Source organism: Leptodactylus fuscus, chromosome 9, assembly GCF_031893055.1.
Source record: "Leptodactylus fuscus isolate aLepFus1 chromosome 9, aLepFus1.hap2, whole genome shotgun sequence".
In the NCBI taxonomy this organism is placed as follows: Eukaryota; Metazoa; Chordata; class Amphibia; order Anura; family Leptodactylidae; genus Leptodactylus; species Leptodactylus fuscus.
In genome coordinates this window covers 86,750,662-86,769,260 of record NC_134273.1, presented here as the reverse complement: position 1 = coordinate 86,769,260, position 18,599 = coordinate 86,750,662, and the positions used below count along the sequence as shown (strand labels likewise).

The window sequence follows — 18,599 nt, the reverse complement described above, 5'->3', positions numbered from 1 at the left end:
GAATCTCATTATTATAACATTTCCATGCTGTATCTAAGCAGAGATGATACGTCTTCCTCCTCGCTATGATTTATTACTTTGTATCTCTTGGAATCCGACTCTTCATAAATAAAGCCCCTCACCGTATATAATACCTCGCCGCCGCTGCTGTCGCCATTCGCTTCCATCTTTCTATACTGACTCCCCTGATTCGACATGTCATGAAAACAATGAGCAGCGGCTCCTGGCGCGATCACCGGTGGCGGCAGTGATGGACGGCGTCATGGAAATTTTGGTTATTATAAAAGTCACAAGTGAATTTTGATGTGTGCGGCTCCTCCCCCAGCACCGGCGCCATCTGTGACCTTGATATTGTGGCGGCGGTGTCATTATACACGATATTCTGTATATAAATAATGGATGTTCCTCATATGTATTTAATAGGAACATACAGATGCGGGCCGGCCGGCCGTGTCAATCATCCCGGGCAGGGCGCTGTCAGCCGAGGGGATTTACGTGCTGGCGAGTGACAGATGACGGGTCGGTGGGGGATTCGCTCAGTTTACTTATTGCTTCATGAATTACATGCTTTGCTGGCATTAATCTGACCGGTGACATCTCCAGCCGCCGATCACATGACCCGCCCTCGGCTGGAGCGCTGATATAGATCATATAATAGACACCCAACCATCCGACGCACATAAATTGTCGCCGTGCGTTTTACAAGCGTTCACATAAATAACCGGAATCTGGGAGTAAAATCCTCGATCTAGATAAATTTAAATTATTTAGCAAGATGGTTGGCACAAAACTGGCAGCGGTCGCTATGTCATCAGTGCTGCAGACTGTACAGCCGCCATCTTGTGGCCCTATACGGCCCTATACACTATGGCGGCCATGCTGTGGCCCTATACACTATGGCGGCCATGCTGTGGCCCTATACACTATGGCGGCCATGCTGTGGCCCTATACACTATGGCAGCCATGCTGTAGCCCTATACACTATGGCGGCCATGCTGTAGCCCTATACACTATGGCGGCCATGCTGTAGCCCTATACACTATGGAGGCCATGCTGTAGCCCTATACACTATGGCGGTCATACTGTAGCCCTATACACTATGGCGGCCATGCTGTAGCCCTATACACTATGGCAGCCATGCTGTAGCCCTATACACTATGGCAGCCATGCTGTGGCCCTATACAATATGGTGGTCATGCTGTAGCCCTATACACTATGGAGGCCATGCTGTGGCCCTATACACTATGGCGGCCATGCTGTGGCCCTATACACTATGGAGGCCATGCTGTAGCCCTATACACTATGCCGGCCATGCTGTAGCCCTATACACTATGCCGGCCATGCTGTAGCCCTATACACTATGCCGGCCATGCTGTAGCCCTATACACTATGCCGGCCATGCTGTAGCCCTATACACTATGCCGGCCATGCTGTAGCCCTATACACTATGGTGGCCATGCTGTGGCCCTATACAATATGGCGGCCATGCTGTGGCCCTATACACTATGGCGGCCATGCTGTAGCCCTATACACTATGGCGGCCATGCTGTGGCCCTATACACTATGCCGGCCATGCTGTAGCCCTATACACTATGCCGGCCATGCTGTAGCCCTATACACTATGGTGGCCATGCTGTGGCCCTATACAATATGGCGGTCATGCTGTAGCCCTATACACTATGGAGGCCATGCTGTGGCCCTATACATTATGGCGGCCATGCTGTGGCCGTATACACTATGGCGGCCATGCTGTAGCCCTATACACTATGCCGGCCATGCTGTAGCCCTATACACTATGGCGGCCATGCTGTAGCCCAATACACTGTGGCTGCCATGCTTTAGCTCTATACACTATGGCAGCCATGCTGTGGCCCTATACACTATGGCGGTCATGCTGTGGCCCTATACACTATGGCGGCCATGCTGTGGCCCTATACACTATGCCGGCCATGCTGTAGCCCTATACACTATGGCGGCCATGCTGTGGCCCTATACAATATGGCGGTCATGCTGTAGCCCTATACACTATGGAGGCCATGCTGTGGCCCTATACACTATGGCGGCCATGCTGTGGCCCTATACACTATGGCAGCCATGCTGTAGCCCTATACACTATGGCGGCCATGCTGTAGCCCTATACACTATGGCGGCCATGCTGTAGCCCTATACACTATGCCGGCCATGCTGTAGCCCTATACACTATGGCGGCCATGCTGTAGCCCTATACACTATGGCGGTCATGCTGTGGCCCTATACACTATGGAGGCCATGCTGTAGCCCTATACACTATGGCGGTCATACTGTAGCCCTATACACTATGGCGGCCATGCTGTAGCCCTATACACTATGGCAGCCATGCTGTAGCCCTATACACTATGGCAGCCATGCTGTGGCCCTATACAATATGGTGGTCATGCTGTAGCCCTATACACTATGGAGGCCATGCTGTGGCCCTATACACTATGGCGGCCATGCTGTGGCCCTATACACTATGGAGGCCATGCTGTAGCCCTATACACTATGGCAGCCATGCTGTAGCCCTATACACTATGGCGGCCATGCTGTAGCCCTATACACTATGGCGGCCATGCTGTAGCCCTATACACTATGGAGGCCATGCTGTAGCCCTATACACTATGGCGGTCATACTGTAGCCCTATACACTATGGCGGCCATGCTGTAGCCCTATACACTATGGCAGCCATGCTGTAGCCCTATACACTATGGCAGCCATGCTGTGGCCCTATACAATATGGTGGTCATGCTGTAGCCCTATACACTATGGAGGCCATGCTGTGGCCCTATACACTATGGCGGCCATGCTGTGGCCCTATACACTATGGAGGCCATGCTGTAGCCCTATACACTATGCCGGCCATGCTGTAGCCCTATACACTATGCCGGCCATGCTGTAGCCCTATACACTATGCCGGCCATGCTGTAGCCCTATACACTATGCCGGCCATGCTGTAGCCCTATACACTATGCCGGCCATGCTGTAGCCCTATACACTATGGCGGCCATGCTGTGGCCCTATACAATATGGCGGCCATGCTGTGGCCCTATACACTATGGCGGCCATGCTGTAGCCCTATACACTATGGCGGCCATGCTGTGGCCCTATACACTATGCCGGCCATGCTGTAGCCCTATACACTATGCCGGCCATGCTGTAGCCCTATACACTATGGTGGCCATGCTGTGGCCCTATACAATATGGCGGTCATGCTGTAGCCCTATACACTATGGAGGCCATGCTGTGGCCCTATACATTATGGCGGCCATGCTGTGGCCGTATACACTATGGCGGCCATGCTGTAGCCCTATACACTATGGCGGCCATGCTGTAGCCCAATACACTGTGGCTGCCATGCTTTAGCTCTATACACTATGGCAGCCATGCTGTGGCCCTATACACTATGGCGGTCATGCTGTGGCCCTATACACTATGGCGGCCATGCTGTGGCCCTATACACTATGCCGGCCATGCTGTAGCCCTATACACTATGGCGGCCATGCTGTGGCCCTATACAATATGGCGGTCATGCTGTAGCCCTATACACTATGGAGGCCATGCTGTGGCCCTATACATTATGGCGGCCATGCTGTGGCCGTATACACTATGGCGGCCATGCTGTAGCCCTATACACTATGCCGGCCATGCTGTAGCCCTATACACTATGGCGGCCATGCTGTAGCCCAATACACTGTGGCTGCCATGCTTTAGCTCTATACACTATGGCAGCCGTGCTGTGGCCCTATACACTATGGCGGTCATGCTGTGGCCCTATACATTATGGCGGCCATGCTGTGGCCCTATACAATATGGTGGTCATGCTGTAGCCCAATACACTGTGGCGGCCATGCTTTAGCTCTATACACTATGGCAGCCATGCTGTGGCCCTATACACTATGGCGGCCAAGCTGTAGCCCTATACACTATGGCGGCAATGTTGTAGCCCTATACACTATGGCGGCCATGCTGTAGCCCTATACACTATGGCAGCCATGTTGTAGCCCTAGTCATTCATAACAGGCACCTTGCACCTCTTCAAATGGGATTGATGTGAACCCTTTCCATTACATTTGGTAGACCGGCTCCCAGTGTTTTACTGGATGTGGGTGGGACCGGACACTAACATGCTCCTCCCCCTACGACTGTCATGGTTGGAAATTGTCTTGAATGTAGATGTCTCGTCTGTTTTTGCATTTACCCATTTGTCCTGCTACCATACTGTGCACTTTGGATAGACCCTGTTTATTAGGAGGGTTCCCCTACAATGGGATGACTAGTAGATCCCCAGTGATCACGTTGCCCATGGGCCATCAAGAACAGTCTTTGGTTTCCCTGCAGAGTATTGCACCAGGCTGGTCAGTGTAATGCCCCAGTAATGGACCTGGCAGGGTTTTGCAGCTCTCGGCCTCGCTCTGCCCATCTCCAGCTCCATACAAGCACTGGCACCAGGCTCGGAGCCTGCTAGGGGTTGTAGTCTAGCATCGGCTGGAGGCCATGGCAGTAATGCATATTTTGCATCCTATGTGTGCCGGGGTTGCGAGCTCAGCAGTTATCTGCTCTCCGCACAGGTCTGCGCCAGCTTCACATCATTCTGCATTAATTGAGGCCATTTTTCATGGTCTGTACAGGAGGGAGTCGGATTATTTTAATGAGCGTGTCACGGGCTGCGGAGGATGAGATTCCCAAAGCAGCCACTCACATTATCAGAGAGCGCCCAGGAATCGCATTATCACCTCTGTAATATTATTCAGGGGAAAGGGGGAGGGGCTGTGACAACCTCATTATATATTGGTGGGAGTCAATAGTTCTCATTTATATTTTATTTCTATTTGGTTCATTTCTGTATTCATTTACCCCCCTCTTCCTCCTCTTGACCCCTTTATAATAATGAGTCCCAAGGAACCTATTAGGGATTCTTGTTACTAGAGGGGAGACCCTCATCCAGAATCTCCATGAATAAGTCACTGCGCAGACCACCTACATAGATCGTCTCCGGAGGACCCCACATGTCCACGCACTACATGAACAGCACATGGATATCAATGCACATGGTGTAATGCTTGATTTGTACTCTGGGGGCGCTGTGAATAGTTGTTTGGATTTCTTGCAGTTGCAGCAGCAGAATGTCTTTGTATATTATGGCGCCTGACATATCTGCTCAATCATTTTGCCACTTTTGCTTCTCTGGGAGGTGGAATCATTGTATTTATGATAATTTATGCCTGGTGCAAATCTGTGTCTTCTCATACCTGGCTTAGTATATTGGTCAGCTTTTACACCAGTGCACTATAGTATCAAACACCAGTTTTATACCCCATAGGAGATTCTGGTTGTCTACAGCCACCACTAGGGGGAGCTTACTGCATGCTAATTACTATTCATGTATACAGGACACTCCAAAGCTCCCCCTAGTGGTGGCTATAGCCAATACAAAAGTGTTTTTGGGGTGCAGTAATGCTTTAATGATAAATATAAGATAATGAATGTTGCCGCCAGGATTTTTTTGCTTGTTCCCCATAACATTTATCCATGATATTATATTTTATCAGCCGTCAGTGCACAGGATCTAATCCCTGATCCTAAACTGCAAAGCGCCAATGTCGGCACCTAGATATACATCCGAGCCAAACGTCAATTCTTGAGGCGGCGATGGCTGCGCTTTCATCTACAATAAGATCTCAGCTGATGTTTATTTCAAAGCCCGGGCCTCAGCTTGTCATACGCCGCTATAAGCCGATTCTTGGAAGTGTTAGATAAGGGGCCCGGGAGCGGGCTGGAATTCCTGGGGTCAGGGAAGGGTCCTTGTTTTCTATCTGAGAAGTTTTAACATCCCTGTAAACAATAGTCTGGAATCAGGAAATGGGCTCCAGGAGCCGGAGCGGCGCAAACTTCCTGCCAGGATGCTCTGTCACATAGGAATGCCTGGACAGAGACTACAGAGCGCGGGGCGGTGTGAACCCTGCGCTGGGATATGGTGACAGGTTACACAGCAAGGAAAGCGGATGGGAGTATCAACCCCCATCATCCAGAGCTGGGAAATCTATAAACAAGATGACATGTGCTACAATGGAAGTCTATGGAGAGCAATGCAAAGTCGCACATGCGTCCTGTTAGCATGAACAGAAGTGCGTCCGCCTGCAACTTTGCAGCAATAAAATGGAGCATATTAGCTGTATATATTCAGACACTCGATGCAATGCTCTGTATTCAGGTCACTGGTGATGACATTATGATAGAGGATACAGAGACTCACAGGAGCGGCACGGACGTGTTATGGTGCAACGCAGTTTGTAATTTTACACGGATGCTTTTGGTAAAATTTCTAGCATAGATATAATATAACTAATAACTTCTCTTACACAAAGAACAGACCAGACTGAGGGAAACAAATGGATCTGTACAATTTTTGTACCGTGATTGATGGGATTTATGCCCCATATTCCCCATCAGCCCCCCCCCCCCTCCCCACACGCCTCAGACATGGATCATCTTACCAGGAACAAGTGTCGAGGATGACGGTTCTTCCCGGACACCTTCATTAGCGTCCCCTCCTTAACAAACTCCTGTGAGAATAGAAAGAGATCGGAGTGAGAAGAATAACGAGCAGAAGAATGAGGCGTCCGCAAGTCACATGACCGGGCGGGCGCGGACAATCCCAATTATCGCTAAAAATAGGATCATTTACACCCAACCAGTGTCAAGAGCACGAAAACAAGAGCGCAGGGGCGAGCAAGAGAGCATGTCAGCATGGGGAGGGGAGACTATAGGAAATCATCAGTCAGTGTCATGTCCTGTACCCCAAGTATCAGCCTGTCATTATCCTGTACCTCAAGTGTCAGCCTGTCATTATCCTGTACCCCAAGTATCAGCCTGTCATTATCCTGTACCCCAAGTATCAGCCTGTCATTATCCTGTACCCCAAGTGTCAGCCTGTCATTATCCTGTACCCCAAGTATCAGTCTGTCATTATCCTGTACCCCAAGTATCAGCCTGTCATTATCCTGTACCCCCAGTATCAGCCTGTCATTATCCTGTACCCCAAGTGTCAGCCTGTCATTATCCTGTACCCCAAGTATCAGCCTGTCATTATCCTGTACCCTGAGTATCAGCCTGTCATTATCCTGTACCCCAAGTATCAGCCTGTCATTATCCTGTACCCCAAGTATCAGCCTGTCATTATCCTGTACCCCAAGTATCAGCCTGTCATTATCCTGTACCCCAAGTATCAGCCTGTCATTATCCTGTACCCCAAGTGTCAGCCTGTCATTATCCTGTACCCCAAGTATCAGCCTGTCATTATCCTGTACCCCAAGTGTCAGCCTGTCATTATCCTGTACCCCAAGTATCAGCCTGTCATTATCCTGTACCCCAAGTATCAGCCTGTCATTATCCTGTACCCCAAGTGTCAGCCTGTCATTATCCTGTACCCCAAGTATCAGCCTGTCATTATCCTGTACCCCCAGTATCAGCCTGTCATCCTGTACCCCAAGTATCAGCCTGTCATTATCCTGTACCCCAAGTATCAGCCTGTCATTATCCCGTACCCCCAGTATCAGCCTGTCATCCTGTACCCCAAGTATCAGCCTGTCATTACCCTGTACCCCAAGTATCAGCCTGTCATTATCCTGTACCCCCAGTATCAGCCTGTCATTACCCTGTACCCCAAGTATCAGCCTGTCATTATCCTGTACCCCCAGTATCAGCCTGTCATTATCCTGTACCCCCAGTATCAGCCTGTCATCCTGTACCCCAAGTATCAGCCTGTCATTATCCTGTACCCCAAGTGTCAGCCTGTCATTATCCTGTACCCCCAGTATCAGCCTGTCATCCTGTACCCCAAGTATCAGCCTGTCATTACCCTGTACCCCAAGTATCAGCCTGTCATTATCCTGTACCCCCAGTATCAGCCTGTCATCCTGTACCCCAAGTATCAGCCTGTCATTATCCTGTACCTCAAGTGTCAGCCTGTCATTATCCTGTACCCCAAGTATCAGCCTGTCATTATCCTGTACCCCAAGTATCAGCCTGCCATTATCCTGTACCCCAAGTATCAGCCTGTCATTATCCTGTACCCCAAGTATCAGCCTGTCATTATCCTGTACCCCAAGTATCAGCCTCCTGGTGACTGATGATGATGATGATGGGATGGATGTTACTTACTCTCCCGGGCTGCAGGAGGCTGCGCTGTCCCCGGACGCTGTACTCAATCTGTACCAATTTCTGCAGATTCTCCTACAACAGACAATAGAACAGACGATTCATTGACTCTTCACCATTGTCGCATCTACAAATGTTATTTTAATTGCTTGGCTTTGTGTTGTGCGGTATAAATCACGGCCGGCGCTGGTAATAATCCGCCGCTGACAGCAGAATGCTGCGTGCCCATCTCCAGCCCGTGTCTCCTCTGATTAATAACAGTGTTCACACTGCGCTGAAAACTCAGCAGGTGGCGGAGCAGGAGACGCTGGTGTGAACAAACCCTCACCGAATATGTGCAAATATAAACACGCGCCATTGTGTCCATTAATGTCTATTCAGCAGATTGGCCCCCCCATCACTTACTAGAAACGCGTCACGGTTAATGCAGATCAGTGTATGGAGCGTTCTCTGTATTTAAAGGGACAGTGACCTAATGAGGCTGCAGATACGATACAGACCCGCGGCCCCATACACAATCCATAGCTTTTACAGATGTGTATCCGCCCCACAAACAATGGAGCAGGTCCTATTCCCATCCACCCATTCAAGTGTATGGGCCAGTGAAAAACACGGAAAGTACACGGATACCAATCTGTGTCCTCTGGTCTGTTTATTATGGAACCCCTTTAAGGCTCCTATTGATCTGAGTAGGTCGCCCCCTGGTGGCTACAAGGGGGAGCCGACAATTTTTGGAGCGGTACGGAAGAAACGGAGCGCCGGAGTCTTATCAAGTATATTAGGAAATAGATATTCATCACTGGCACTGCTGGATTGTAGAGGTCGGGGCACATTGTGGTGGAATTTCGCTGTGCCCCCCCACCATAGAAGCCCCCAGCAAATGGATCGACAACTGGTTATTGTACCAGTATATTGTCAGAACGCAAGAGAAAGCTCAGGTCCTTGAAGGAAGTTGTATCTATGGTAAGAGAGAAGTTGCCTGAAATCTCCCAAATATTGCTCTGTATCTGCAGTACCACCAATGACCACCAGGTGTGCAGGAGCCGCCTATGCAGCTCATACAGTTACTGTACCGTGTGATTTGTGGCATAACTCGGGCAGGAGTTGTATATACGCCATATAATAATACTAGGGCTATGATTTAGCCATAAACACCATTGAATCTATTAGGAATAGAACTCGAGGCGGCGATATTCTGCTATCATGTCACCTCCCCAGATTGATGTAGAAGTCATATTGCTGTCTATAGAAGTTTAAGCCAATTCGCAGTTACAGACGTATTTTTTAGCATCTTGTAAGAAAGACATTACATCCTCCACGAGCGAATCTGATGGACTTATTGATCCGGCCTTGTATCGACCCAGCAATGAGAAAATGTCCAGATGGAGAAGAAAACTCTCCCTGCTCCCGAGGGGGCCGACGTGTTAGCGCTGCTGAAATTTCTCAATGTTGACAAGTCGTCTCTGGAGAGAAGTCTTATAGGATTTTCTGACTGGAGACCATTTAAAGATAAAAACGTGGCAAACCTATTGTAATAAAAGGAGCAAAACTGACGGCCTGAGGAGACCGGGGAGGGGGCACCTGGGGGAACCGTCCAGATAGGACTTCCATTGGTCCACTTAAAGGGGCTCCTTGATCAGTCACAATATAGATCACCTACAATGTCCAGTTCCTACTTTCATGCACCCAACATGTTCCTGTATCATAAGGCGCCACCCAATGACTTGAAGAACCAGTAGTAGGGCCCTCCCCAAAACTGTCAACCATAAAAAGGTTCTTCAAAGTGAACACTTTTTCCCACCTCTGCCAACTCCTCACCCCTCCACTGATCCCGACACAGTTGGAATTTTTTCTCTACCCCCCGCCGTTCCTGAGCAATCACGTCTGTTAGTTTCAGCCCCCAATATCCTAATGACGCTCCCTACGGTCAGGTGGGCGGTCCTTCTCTGTCTGCCCCAACCCAGGACCGCCCATCTAACAGTAGGGAGTGGAATTAGGATATTGGCTGCTTAAACTAACAGACATGATTGCTCAGGAATGGTGAGGGCTAGAGAAAAAAATCCAACTGCGCCGGAATTGGCAAAGGGAGGACTATTGAAGGATGCAAAGATTTGGAGATGTAGAGGTGACTTCTTCCTATAACCTTCAACCACTGGCAGCCATTTTCAATACCTCTGACAACTGACTTTGGTCACTGTGCAGGCAGGTATACAGTATATACAGTGACTTATTCTCCTATACACTCCCTGCTATATTTAATCCTTCTTACTCCAAAGTAGGAACGACCACATAACCGCCCACGTGTATTCTAGAAGCTACAGTAATAATGCGACCCCTCCTCTTAAAGGTGCAGTAGAAGGACGGCTTTCACTTACCCCATGGCGCATGCTCTCAATCGCTCGATCTGCGACTTCTGATACGATGAGCAGGGCCGCTGGAAGGAAAGAGCAAATTATTATAATCCAGTCAACAATTAGTTACTATTACAAAGTAACATCCATATAATTAATGGCTTTTAGGACCATGATGCTTTGGGACAAGGTTTCCCTTTCAAACTCTTCCCAACTTTCCCTTCCACTGTGCGTGTTGGTCGCGGTGAAGGATTTCTATTCTCCTTCTGCACTTTTTACATTCTTTTCACGCTTTATTCTACGAGCCGCGTCTTTTATTATCTGGATTTAACCCCGCGTTCCATGAATTTTCATCACCATCATTGATTATGTGTCAACGCAATGAAACAATTTTGCAACTCAGATTTTCCCGTCTGCCTTTCTCTGCGCACATTTGAGGTTGATGAATTGACTGGAACAAAATTTGCACAGATGAGCCGGGCAGCGTCTGGAAGGTCCTTAAGTGTGACTTTGATGAAGAGACTCTGGCAGCGACCGACACGCGGGCATTAATTAACCTCTGTGACTGTCATCCAGGCCGAGCCCTGTACTACGCAACAGTATACAGCATCCACATATATAGAACACATAGTCTATATAAACACACCCATATACACACCATATATACACTGAGAATACATATATAGACTATACATACACTGATAATATGTATCGTGAGCTTGGGAGGAATAACTGTTAGTCAAACAATTTGGCCAACAGCTACTGATGTTACATTGACAGTGTACAGAATATATAGACGGTGTATTGATGGTATACAGACAGTATATAGACAGTATAGACGGTTGGCGTGCAGCCATCTTTTCTCACCCTGAGTATCTTCATATTCTGCCAGGTCGGGACACAGATTGTTCAGATAATCTATAAGAATAATCAAAAGACGTTTTTGTTATTTCTCAGGGTTATATCAAGAAAGTCTCCAATTTCTAGGAGTTCTGAACTTCTGAGCACATTCTCTGCACCGGGGAGACGAGGCCGTACATTGTAATATTGTATATTCTATCTTTTATTAAAAATCAGGAGCATGACACCAATATGTCACAGCGCGAGAAGCCTCTCATATATCTGCTCCGACTCCACATCACGCCAGTAATCTGATGGAACAATATTACATTTCTCAATTGTCAGAGGACGGATGAAGGAGCCAAACTGCAGCTCAAGACACAGCTTTAAATTCATTACTGTCACCGGCACAGGTGTCCCCGGGGTGCGGAGCCGATACAGAGTCACAATAGGCACATGTGTCAGCGGAGATTTATACACAGCCTGCAACTATATTATACAAGTCTCACTTATTTATAGAAGAAAACTTGTACTTTAGTAGGTTATCTAGGGGGCGATATCATAGAGGTCATATAATTGTACATAGGGGCGGTATTATAGTAGTTATATTCTTGTACATAGGAGTAGTATTATAGTAGTTATATTCTTGTACATAGGAGGTAGTATTATAGTAGTTATATTCTTGTACATAGGAGTAGTATTATAGTAGTTATATTCTTGTACATAGGAGTAGTATTATAGTAGTTATATTCTTGTACATAGGAGTAGTATTATAGTAGTTATATTCTTGTACATAGGAGTAGTATTATAGTAGTTATATTCTTGTACATAGGAGGTAGTATTATAGTAGTTATATTCTTGTACATAGGAGTAGTATTATAGTAGTTATATTCTTGTACATAGGAGTAGTATTATAGTAGTTATATTCTTGTACATAGGAGGTAGTATTATAGTAGTTATATTCTTGTACATAGGAGTAGTATTATAGTAGTTATATTCTTGTACATAGGAGTAGTATTATAGTAGTTATATTCTTGTACATAGGGGTAGTATTATAGTAGTTATATTCTTGTACATAGGGGTAGTATTATAGTAGTTATATTCTTGTATATAGGAGTAGTATTATAGCAGTTATATTCTTGTACATAGGAGGTAGTATTATAGTAGTTATATTCTTGTACATAGGAGTAGTATTATAGTAGTTATATTCTTGTACATAGGAGGTAGTATTATAGTAGTTATATTCTTGTACATAGGAGTAGTATTATAGTAGTTATATTCTTGTACATAGGAGTAGTATTATAGTAGTTATATTCTTGTACACAGAGCACAGTAGTATAGTATTTTTTATATACATAGAGGACAATAGTATAGTATTTTTTATATACATAGAGGACAGTAGTATAGTATTTTTTATATACATAGAGGACAGAAGTATAGTATTTTTTATATACATAGAGGGCAGAAGTATAGTATTTTTTATACACATAGAGGGCAGTAGTAGGTCTATTCTGTTCTCATACACTTTAGTAAAATCTCTAATAACTGGTTGAGCAGGGAATGATGACTGGGATCAGATGTGAGTGCAGTAAATCTCTTGCGCTGTCTGGATGTAGCTCCATGCCAGGCAGACACTACGCAGAATTGACCCGTTCCATTGCAGGCAGATTTCTGGGCAGTAATGTAATAGTACACCCTGTTACCAAACATGAGGGTACATAATTATGTCAGTGACTGTAAATATAAGAAAGAGGCCGAACACGGAAAAAATTAATTTCCAGTCAGAGTTCAGGAAGAAATTAATTTTTCGTCTCCGCTGGGACTGGTCTGGCGTGCTGTGGTCCTTTTTCTTCGGAATAGAGATGCCGCCAGAAATTCTACATGGATATAATGTCAGGGACCAGACTGATAATAGACGGCACTCATACTGTATGCATTGGAGAAACTAAACCATTGCAAAAGTGGACATGCCCTTTAAGACAAGGCCTTACCTGTGAGGATCATGTGATACTGGAAGATTCTCTGCACCACTTTCACCAGTTCGTGTTTCACACTCGATTGTCCACGTTGGAAGTTCTTCTGCTCTCCAAAGAAAATTAAAGTAGTGAAAAGTTGCATTAATAGCTTCCTGAAATATTCAGATACTATCTGTGTCTAGGAAAGCTGGGTGACAACAAATAAAGCTGCAAGTAAAGCCCAACATTTAGATGTTATATAATTCTGACAAGAATTCACAGTATGTCTGTGTTGGATGGATTAGGCCATAGACATGCAGATGTGTTATTGCAATCAGAGGTGTCGCTATAGGGGGAGCAGAGCTAGAAGTCACTACCGGGCCCTACACCCTAGAAGGGCCCCACAGGACCCCTGCACATGATATATACCACTATTGTAATAGCACAAGCTGGATAGCGGCTCAGATACAGATTTTGCGTTGGGGTCCATTGGGAATGTTGAGTGACAACCTTTGAGGGAATCGATTTGGCTGTTACTGAACTTTTACACAGCAAATACAATAAGATTAGGCCTCAAAAAGATGGCAGCACAGCAACCTAGAGCCTGGAGTGCCGCTCTGACCCACTAAAGCACAAAGAAAGACTGGACATTTACTACTATCACAGGACAACTATTATTACTACTACCCCCATTATTGGGCGAATGCTGAGATGAACATTTAGCAATACAGAAACCCTTGGGCCTGGTTTCCCACAGCAGCCGGTCACCACATACTGTAGCTTCCATCTTATCAGAGAAGTATAAGAAGTGAAAGCCGAGGCCTTGTTGGTCGCCATGGGTAACGAGGCCTGTTATGGTAAATGAGGCCTAGGTTTCTGAATTATGTCGCTCACCTCAAAGTCTCTGATAACGGCGGTGACCTGCGGGGACTTCAGGCTACAATCTTCAAGGGCAGCTGTTGTCTTGTCGAAAGCAACAATAAAGGCCGTATGGTGCTGGAACTTGGATTCCCGGCTCAAAAACACATCTGCAATCTTCTGACTGTCCTCCCTTTAATAAAAAATAAAAAAAAAGTTCTATTTATTTATATGATAAAAACACAGATATACATAGATGTATATAGAGAGTGCCCACACCAGCAGAATAGTGAGCGCAGCTCTGGAGTATAATACAGGATAAGTAATGTAATGTATGTACATAGTGACTGCACCAGCAGAATAGTGAGCGCAGCTCTGGGCTATAATACAGGATAAGTAATGTAATGTATGTACACAGTGACTGCACCAGCAGAATAGTGAGCGCAGCTCTGGGGTATAATACAGGATAAGTAATGTAATGTATGTACACAGTGACTGCACAAGCAGAATAGTGAGCGCAGCTCTGGAGTATAATACAGGATAAGTAATGTAATGTATGTACACAGTGACTGTACCAGCAGAATAGTGAGTGCAGCTCTGGAGTATAATACAGGATAAGTAATGTAATGTATGTACACAGTGACTGCACCAGCAGAATAGTGAGCGCAGCTCTGGAGTATAATACAGGATAAGTAATGTAATGTATGTACACAGTGACTGTACCAGCAGAATAGTGAGTGCAGCTCTGGTGTATAATACAGGATAAGTAATGTAATGTATGTACACAGTGACTGCACCAGCAGAATAGTGAGCGCAGCTCTGGAGTATAATACAGGATAAGTAATGTATGTACACAGTGACTGCACCAGCAGAATAGTGAGTGCAGCTCTGGTGTATAATACAGGATAAGTAATGTAATGTATGTACACAGTGACTGCACCAGCAGAATAGTGAGTGCAGCTCTGGAGTATAATACAGGATAAGTAATGTAATATATGTACACAGTGACTGTACCAGCAGAATAGTGAGCGCAGCTCTGGAGTATAATACAGGATAAGTAATGTAATGTATGTACATAGTGACTGCACCAGCAGAATAGTGAGCGCAGCTCTGGGCTATAATACAGGATAAGTAATGTAATGTATGTACACAGTGACTGCACCAGCAGAATAGTGAGCGCAGCTCTGGGGTATAATACAGGATAAGTAATGTAATGTATGTACACAGTGACTGCACCAGCAGAATAGTGAGCGCAGCTCTGGAGTATAATACAGGATAAGTAATGTAATGTATGTACACAGTGACTGTACCAGCAGAATAGTGAGTGCAGCTCTGGTGTATAATACAGGATAAGTAATGTAATGTATGTACACAGTGACTGCACCAGCAGAATAGTGAGCGCAGCTCTGGAGTATAATACAGGATAAGTAATGTATGTACACAGTGACTGCACCAGCAGAATAGTGAGTGCAGCTCTGGTGTATAATACAGAATAAGTAATGTAATGTATGTACACAGTGACTGCACCAGCAGAATAGTGAGTGCAGCTCTGGAGTATAATACAGGATAAGTAATGTAATATATGTACACAGTGACTGTACCAGCAGAATAGTGAGCGGAGCTCTGGAGTATAATACAGGATAAGTAATGTAATGTATGTACATAGTGACTGCACCAGCAGAATAGTGAGCGCAGCTCTGGGCTATAATACAGGATAAGTAATGTAATGTATGTACACAGTGACTGCACCAGCAGAATAGTGAGCGCAGCTCTGGGGTATAATACAGGATAAGTAATGTAATGTATGTACACAGTGACTGCACCAGCAGAATAGTGAGCGCAGCTCTGGAGTATAATACAGGATAAGTAATGTAATGTATGTACACAGTGACTGTACCAGCAGAATAGTGAGTGCAGCTCTGGTGTATAATACAGGATAAGTAATGTAATGTATGTACACAGTGACTGTACCATCAGAATAGTGAGCGCAGCTCTGGAGTATAATACAGGATAAGTAATGTAATGTATGTACACAGTGACTGTACCAGCAGAATAGTGAGCGCAGCTCTGGAGTATAATACAGGATAAGTAATGTAATATATGTACACAGTGACTGCACCAGCAGAATAGTGAGCGCAGCTCTGGAGTATAATACAGGATAAGTAATGTAATGTATGTACACAGTGACTGCACCAGCAGAATAGTGAGCGCAGCTCTGGAGTATAATACAGGATAAGTAATGTAATGTATGTACACAGTGACTGCACCAGCAGAATAGTGAGTGCAGCTCTGGTGTATAATACAGGATAAGTAATGTAATGTATGTACACAGTGACTACACCAGCAGAATAGTGAGCGCAGCTCTGGAGTATAATACAGGGTCAGTACAGGATAAGTAATGTAATATATGTAAGTGACAACATATCTGGGTAAAGTTTATGTAGTTCTTACACGCCCGGCCCCATTACGTGGCTCACCAATGCTTTATTCTTTCTTCCAGTTCCTCTACAACCTCCTCATGTAATAAGTAGACATACTGCAGTTGGCTCAGTCCATGCCGTAGCTTCAGCTCTTCCTCCTCATCTTCTTCCTCACTACCAAGTACCCTGAGCATTGATGCATGGAATTCCTGGAAGGAAAGAATATGAGTTCTTACTAATGTATATTATATATACATCACAGATCTGTCCCACAGGAGGCGTTCTGTCTTTTCATGCCACGTGGCTCTATCTCTAAAGTGTAGATTTCAGGAAATTGTATGAATAGCACTTCCTTATGATCAGATGGAATCTCTTTGCAGCTGCCATTGCCCTGCTCAGGTTATAAGAAAAGCAAAAGCGGCATTTATCAATTGGTGAGAGCACAAGGTCATTGTCATGTGGTAAAAGGGATGGCTGTCAGACACTACTACTGCTTAAGATCTAATAGTCACCATTGTCACAAATAAGCCCCAAACAATTACAGTTTTACATATAAGTCTATGGAAAGAATAGCAAGAGCGGAGTGAGAGGGGCAGGATACAGTCACAGTGAGAAGCTGCTGCAGCTAAAAAGGAAGTTTCTATTTCAACCCAAGGACTTTATTCACATTAATACAGGTCAGTACTTCAGTACTCTGCTGATGCTTCAGACTCAGAGGCAGAGACTTAGATGAACAGATTCCCTCTGCTTTCTGTAGTATATGGGAGACATCACAGCAGAGACAGAGCCGCAGAGGCCAGATCTGGTGTTAGATAAGCCACGCATCACATGACAGTGTTACTCTGATTGCCCCACCTGACGGTGCGGTTGTTATTCTGCTTTGTACTGCGCAGTCTATGCAAACCCCATCCCCGCTCCTCATAGTTCAGAGGAGGTTAAGAGAACAATTCTAGCATCTAATTTGCTGAAGAAATCCATAAAGCATTAACTGGCAGAACATGAAACAGCTGACAAATGCCCCCGGAGACGCATAGGGTGCAGAGCGTTTAAATAGGTTTTATCTGCATGGAGAAGCCTCGCTTACAGTCAGACACGGCGAATATATCATAACACAAGGAGCTGCTAAGTGCATATGAAGAACGATAACAGCGGCCGCCTCCGTCCTCGCAACAGCGCTCTGAGGACTGTGTTATAGCAACGAATCCTGAGGGCAGGGACGTCTCCGAGATGTCAGAGCGCTGCAGACCCAGCACATGCACTTAATGTGTACTGGCCCTTTAAACATCACAAACCTGCACCTAAAACATTGTAACTAGAGATCAGCGAAAAGATTTGTAAGAAAAACAGATATTTTACTAATATTCTACATTTTTTGGTATTTGGTGTACAGACCCTCAGCAGCAGGAAATATTCTATCTGTATATACACGTAGTAAGAATATTTCATAGCCATTCGCTAGTATGTTAGTATGAGCTTAGATTCATATAGAATGCTGAGACTTGTAGTTCTATGATGCCATCTACCTCCACTAAAATCAACATCTCTAAACACAGCCAAAGCTGCAAGGCATTAGATAAGTACTCCGTTATCAAGAACAGCCCATTGTCCTAAATGCAGATTGACGAAATCCCCAGGACGATCGGATATGTCACATGACCAGCGTGGAATTCAGGAAGCCGCGCTCTTTCCTGCTATACATTTCTTTCTGTACTTCTAGTGGAATGTAAGGTGGGGACGGCGATTTACTACCTTCACGCTTGGTTATTCCTGGAATATACTGAGATTTGCGCAGGGATGACCTCTGACCCCCGCCAAAACAATTTTAAAGGGAAAATGTCTTGTGCTTTATTAATATAGATATGCAGTTCTGTCACTTTCAGGTCGAAGGTCCCACGAGGATTCCTGGTCTGGGGGGTCAATCGCTGCGTCTTCATCAACAACCGTAATTGGCTCTGAATGTGAAATATGGGAAACAAAGGGCAAAGGCGCCGCAACGTCACAG

General features: G+C 45.7%; 1 protein-coding gene across 2 annotated transcripts in view; it reads right to left on the bottom strand.

The window, feature by feature from the left end:
• Positions 1-18,599, bottom strand: part of FGD5 (FYVE, RhoGEF and PH domain containing 5) — an 88,026-nt gene that overhangs the window by 15,629 nt on the left and 53,798 nt on the right. For both annotated transcript variants that reach the window (XM_075286603.1, XM_075286605.1), the window contains exons 6-12: positions 16,655-16,806; positions 14,214-14,370; positions 13,356-13,443; positions 11,392-11,442; positions 10,549-10,607; positions 8,177-8,248; positions 6,511-6,579 (exon numbers count right to left, since the gene is read on the bottom strand). In XM_075286603.1, coding sequence (XP_075142704.1) covers positions 6,511-6,579; positions 8,177-8,248; positions 10,549-10,607; positions 11,392-11,442; positions 13,356-13,443; positions 14,214-14,370; positions 16,655-16,806 — 648 coding nt within the window. The remainder of the gene's footprint in view (positions 1-6,510; positions 6,580-8,176; positions 8,249-10,548; positions 10,608-11,391; positions 11,443-13,355; positions 13,444-14,213; positions 14,371-16,654; positions 16,807-18,599) is intronic.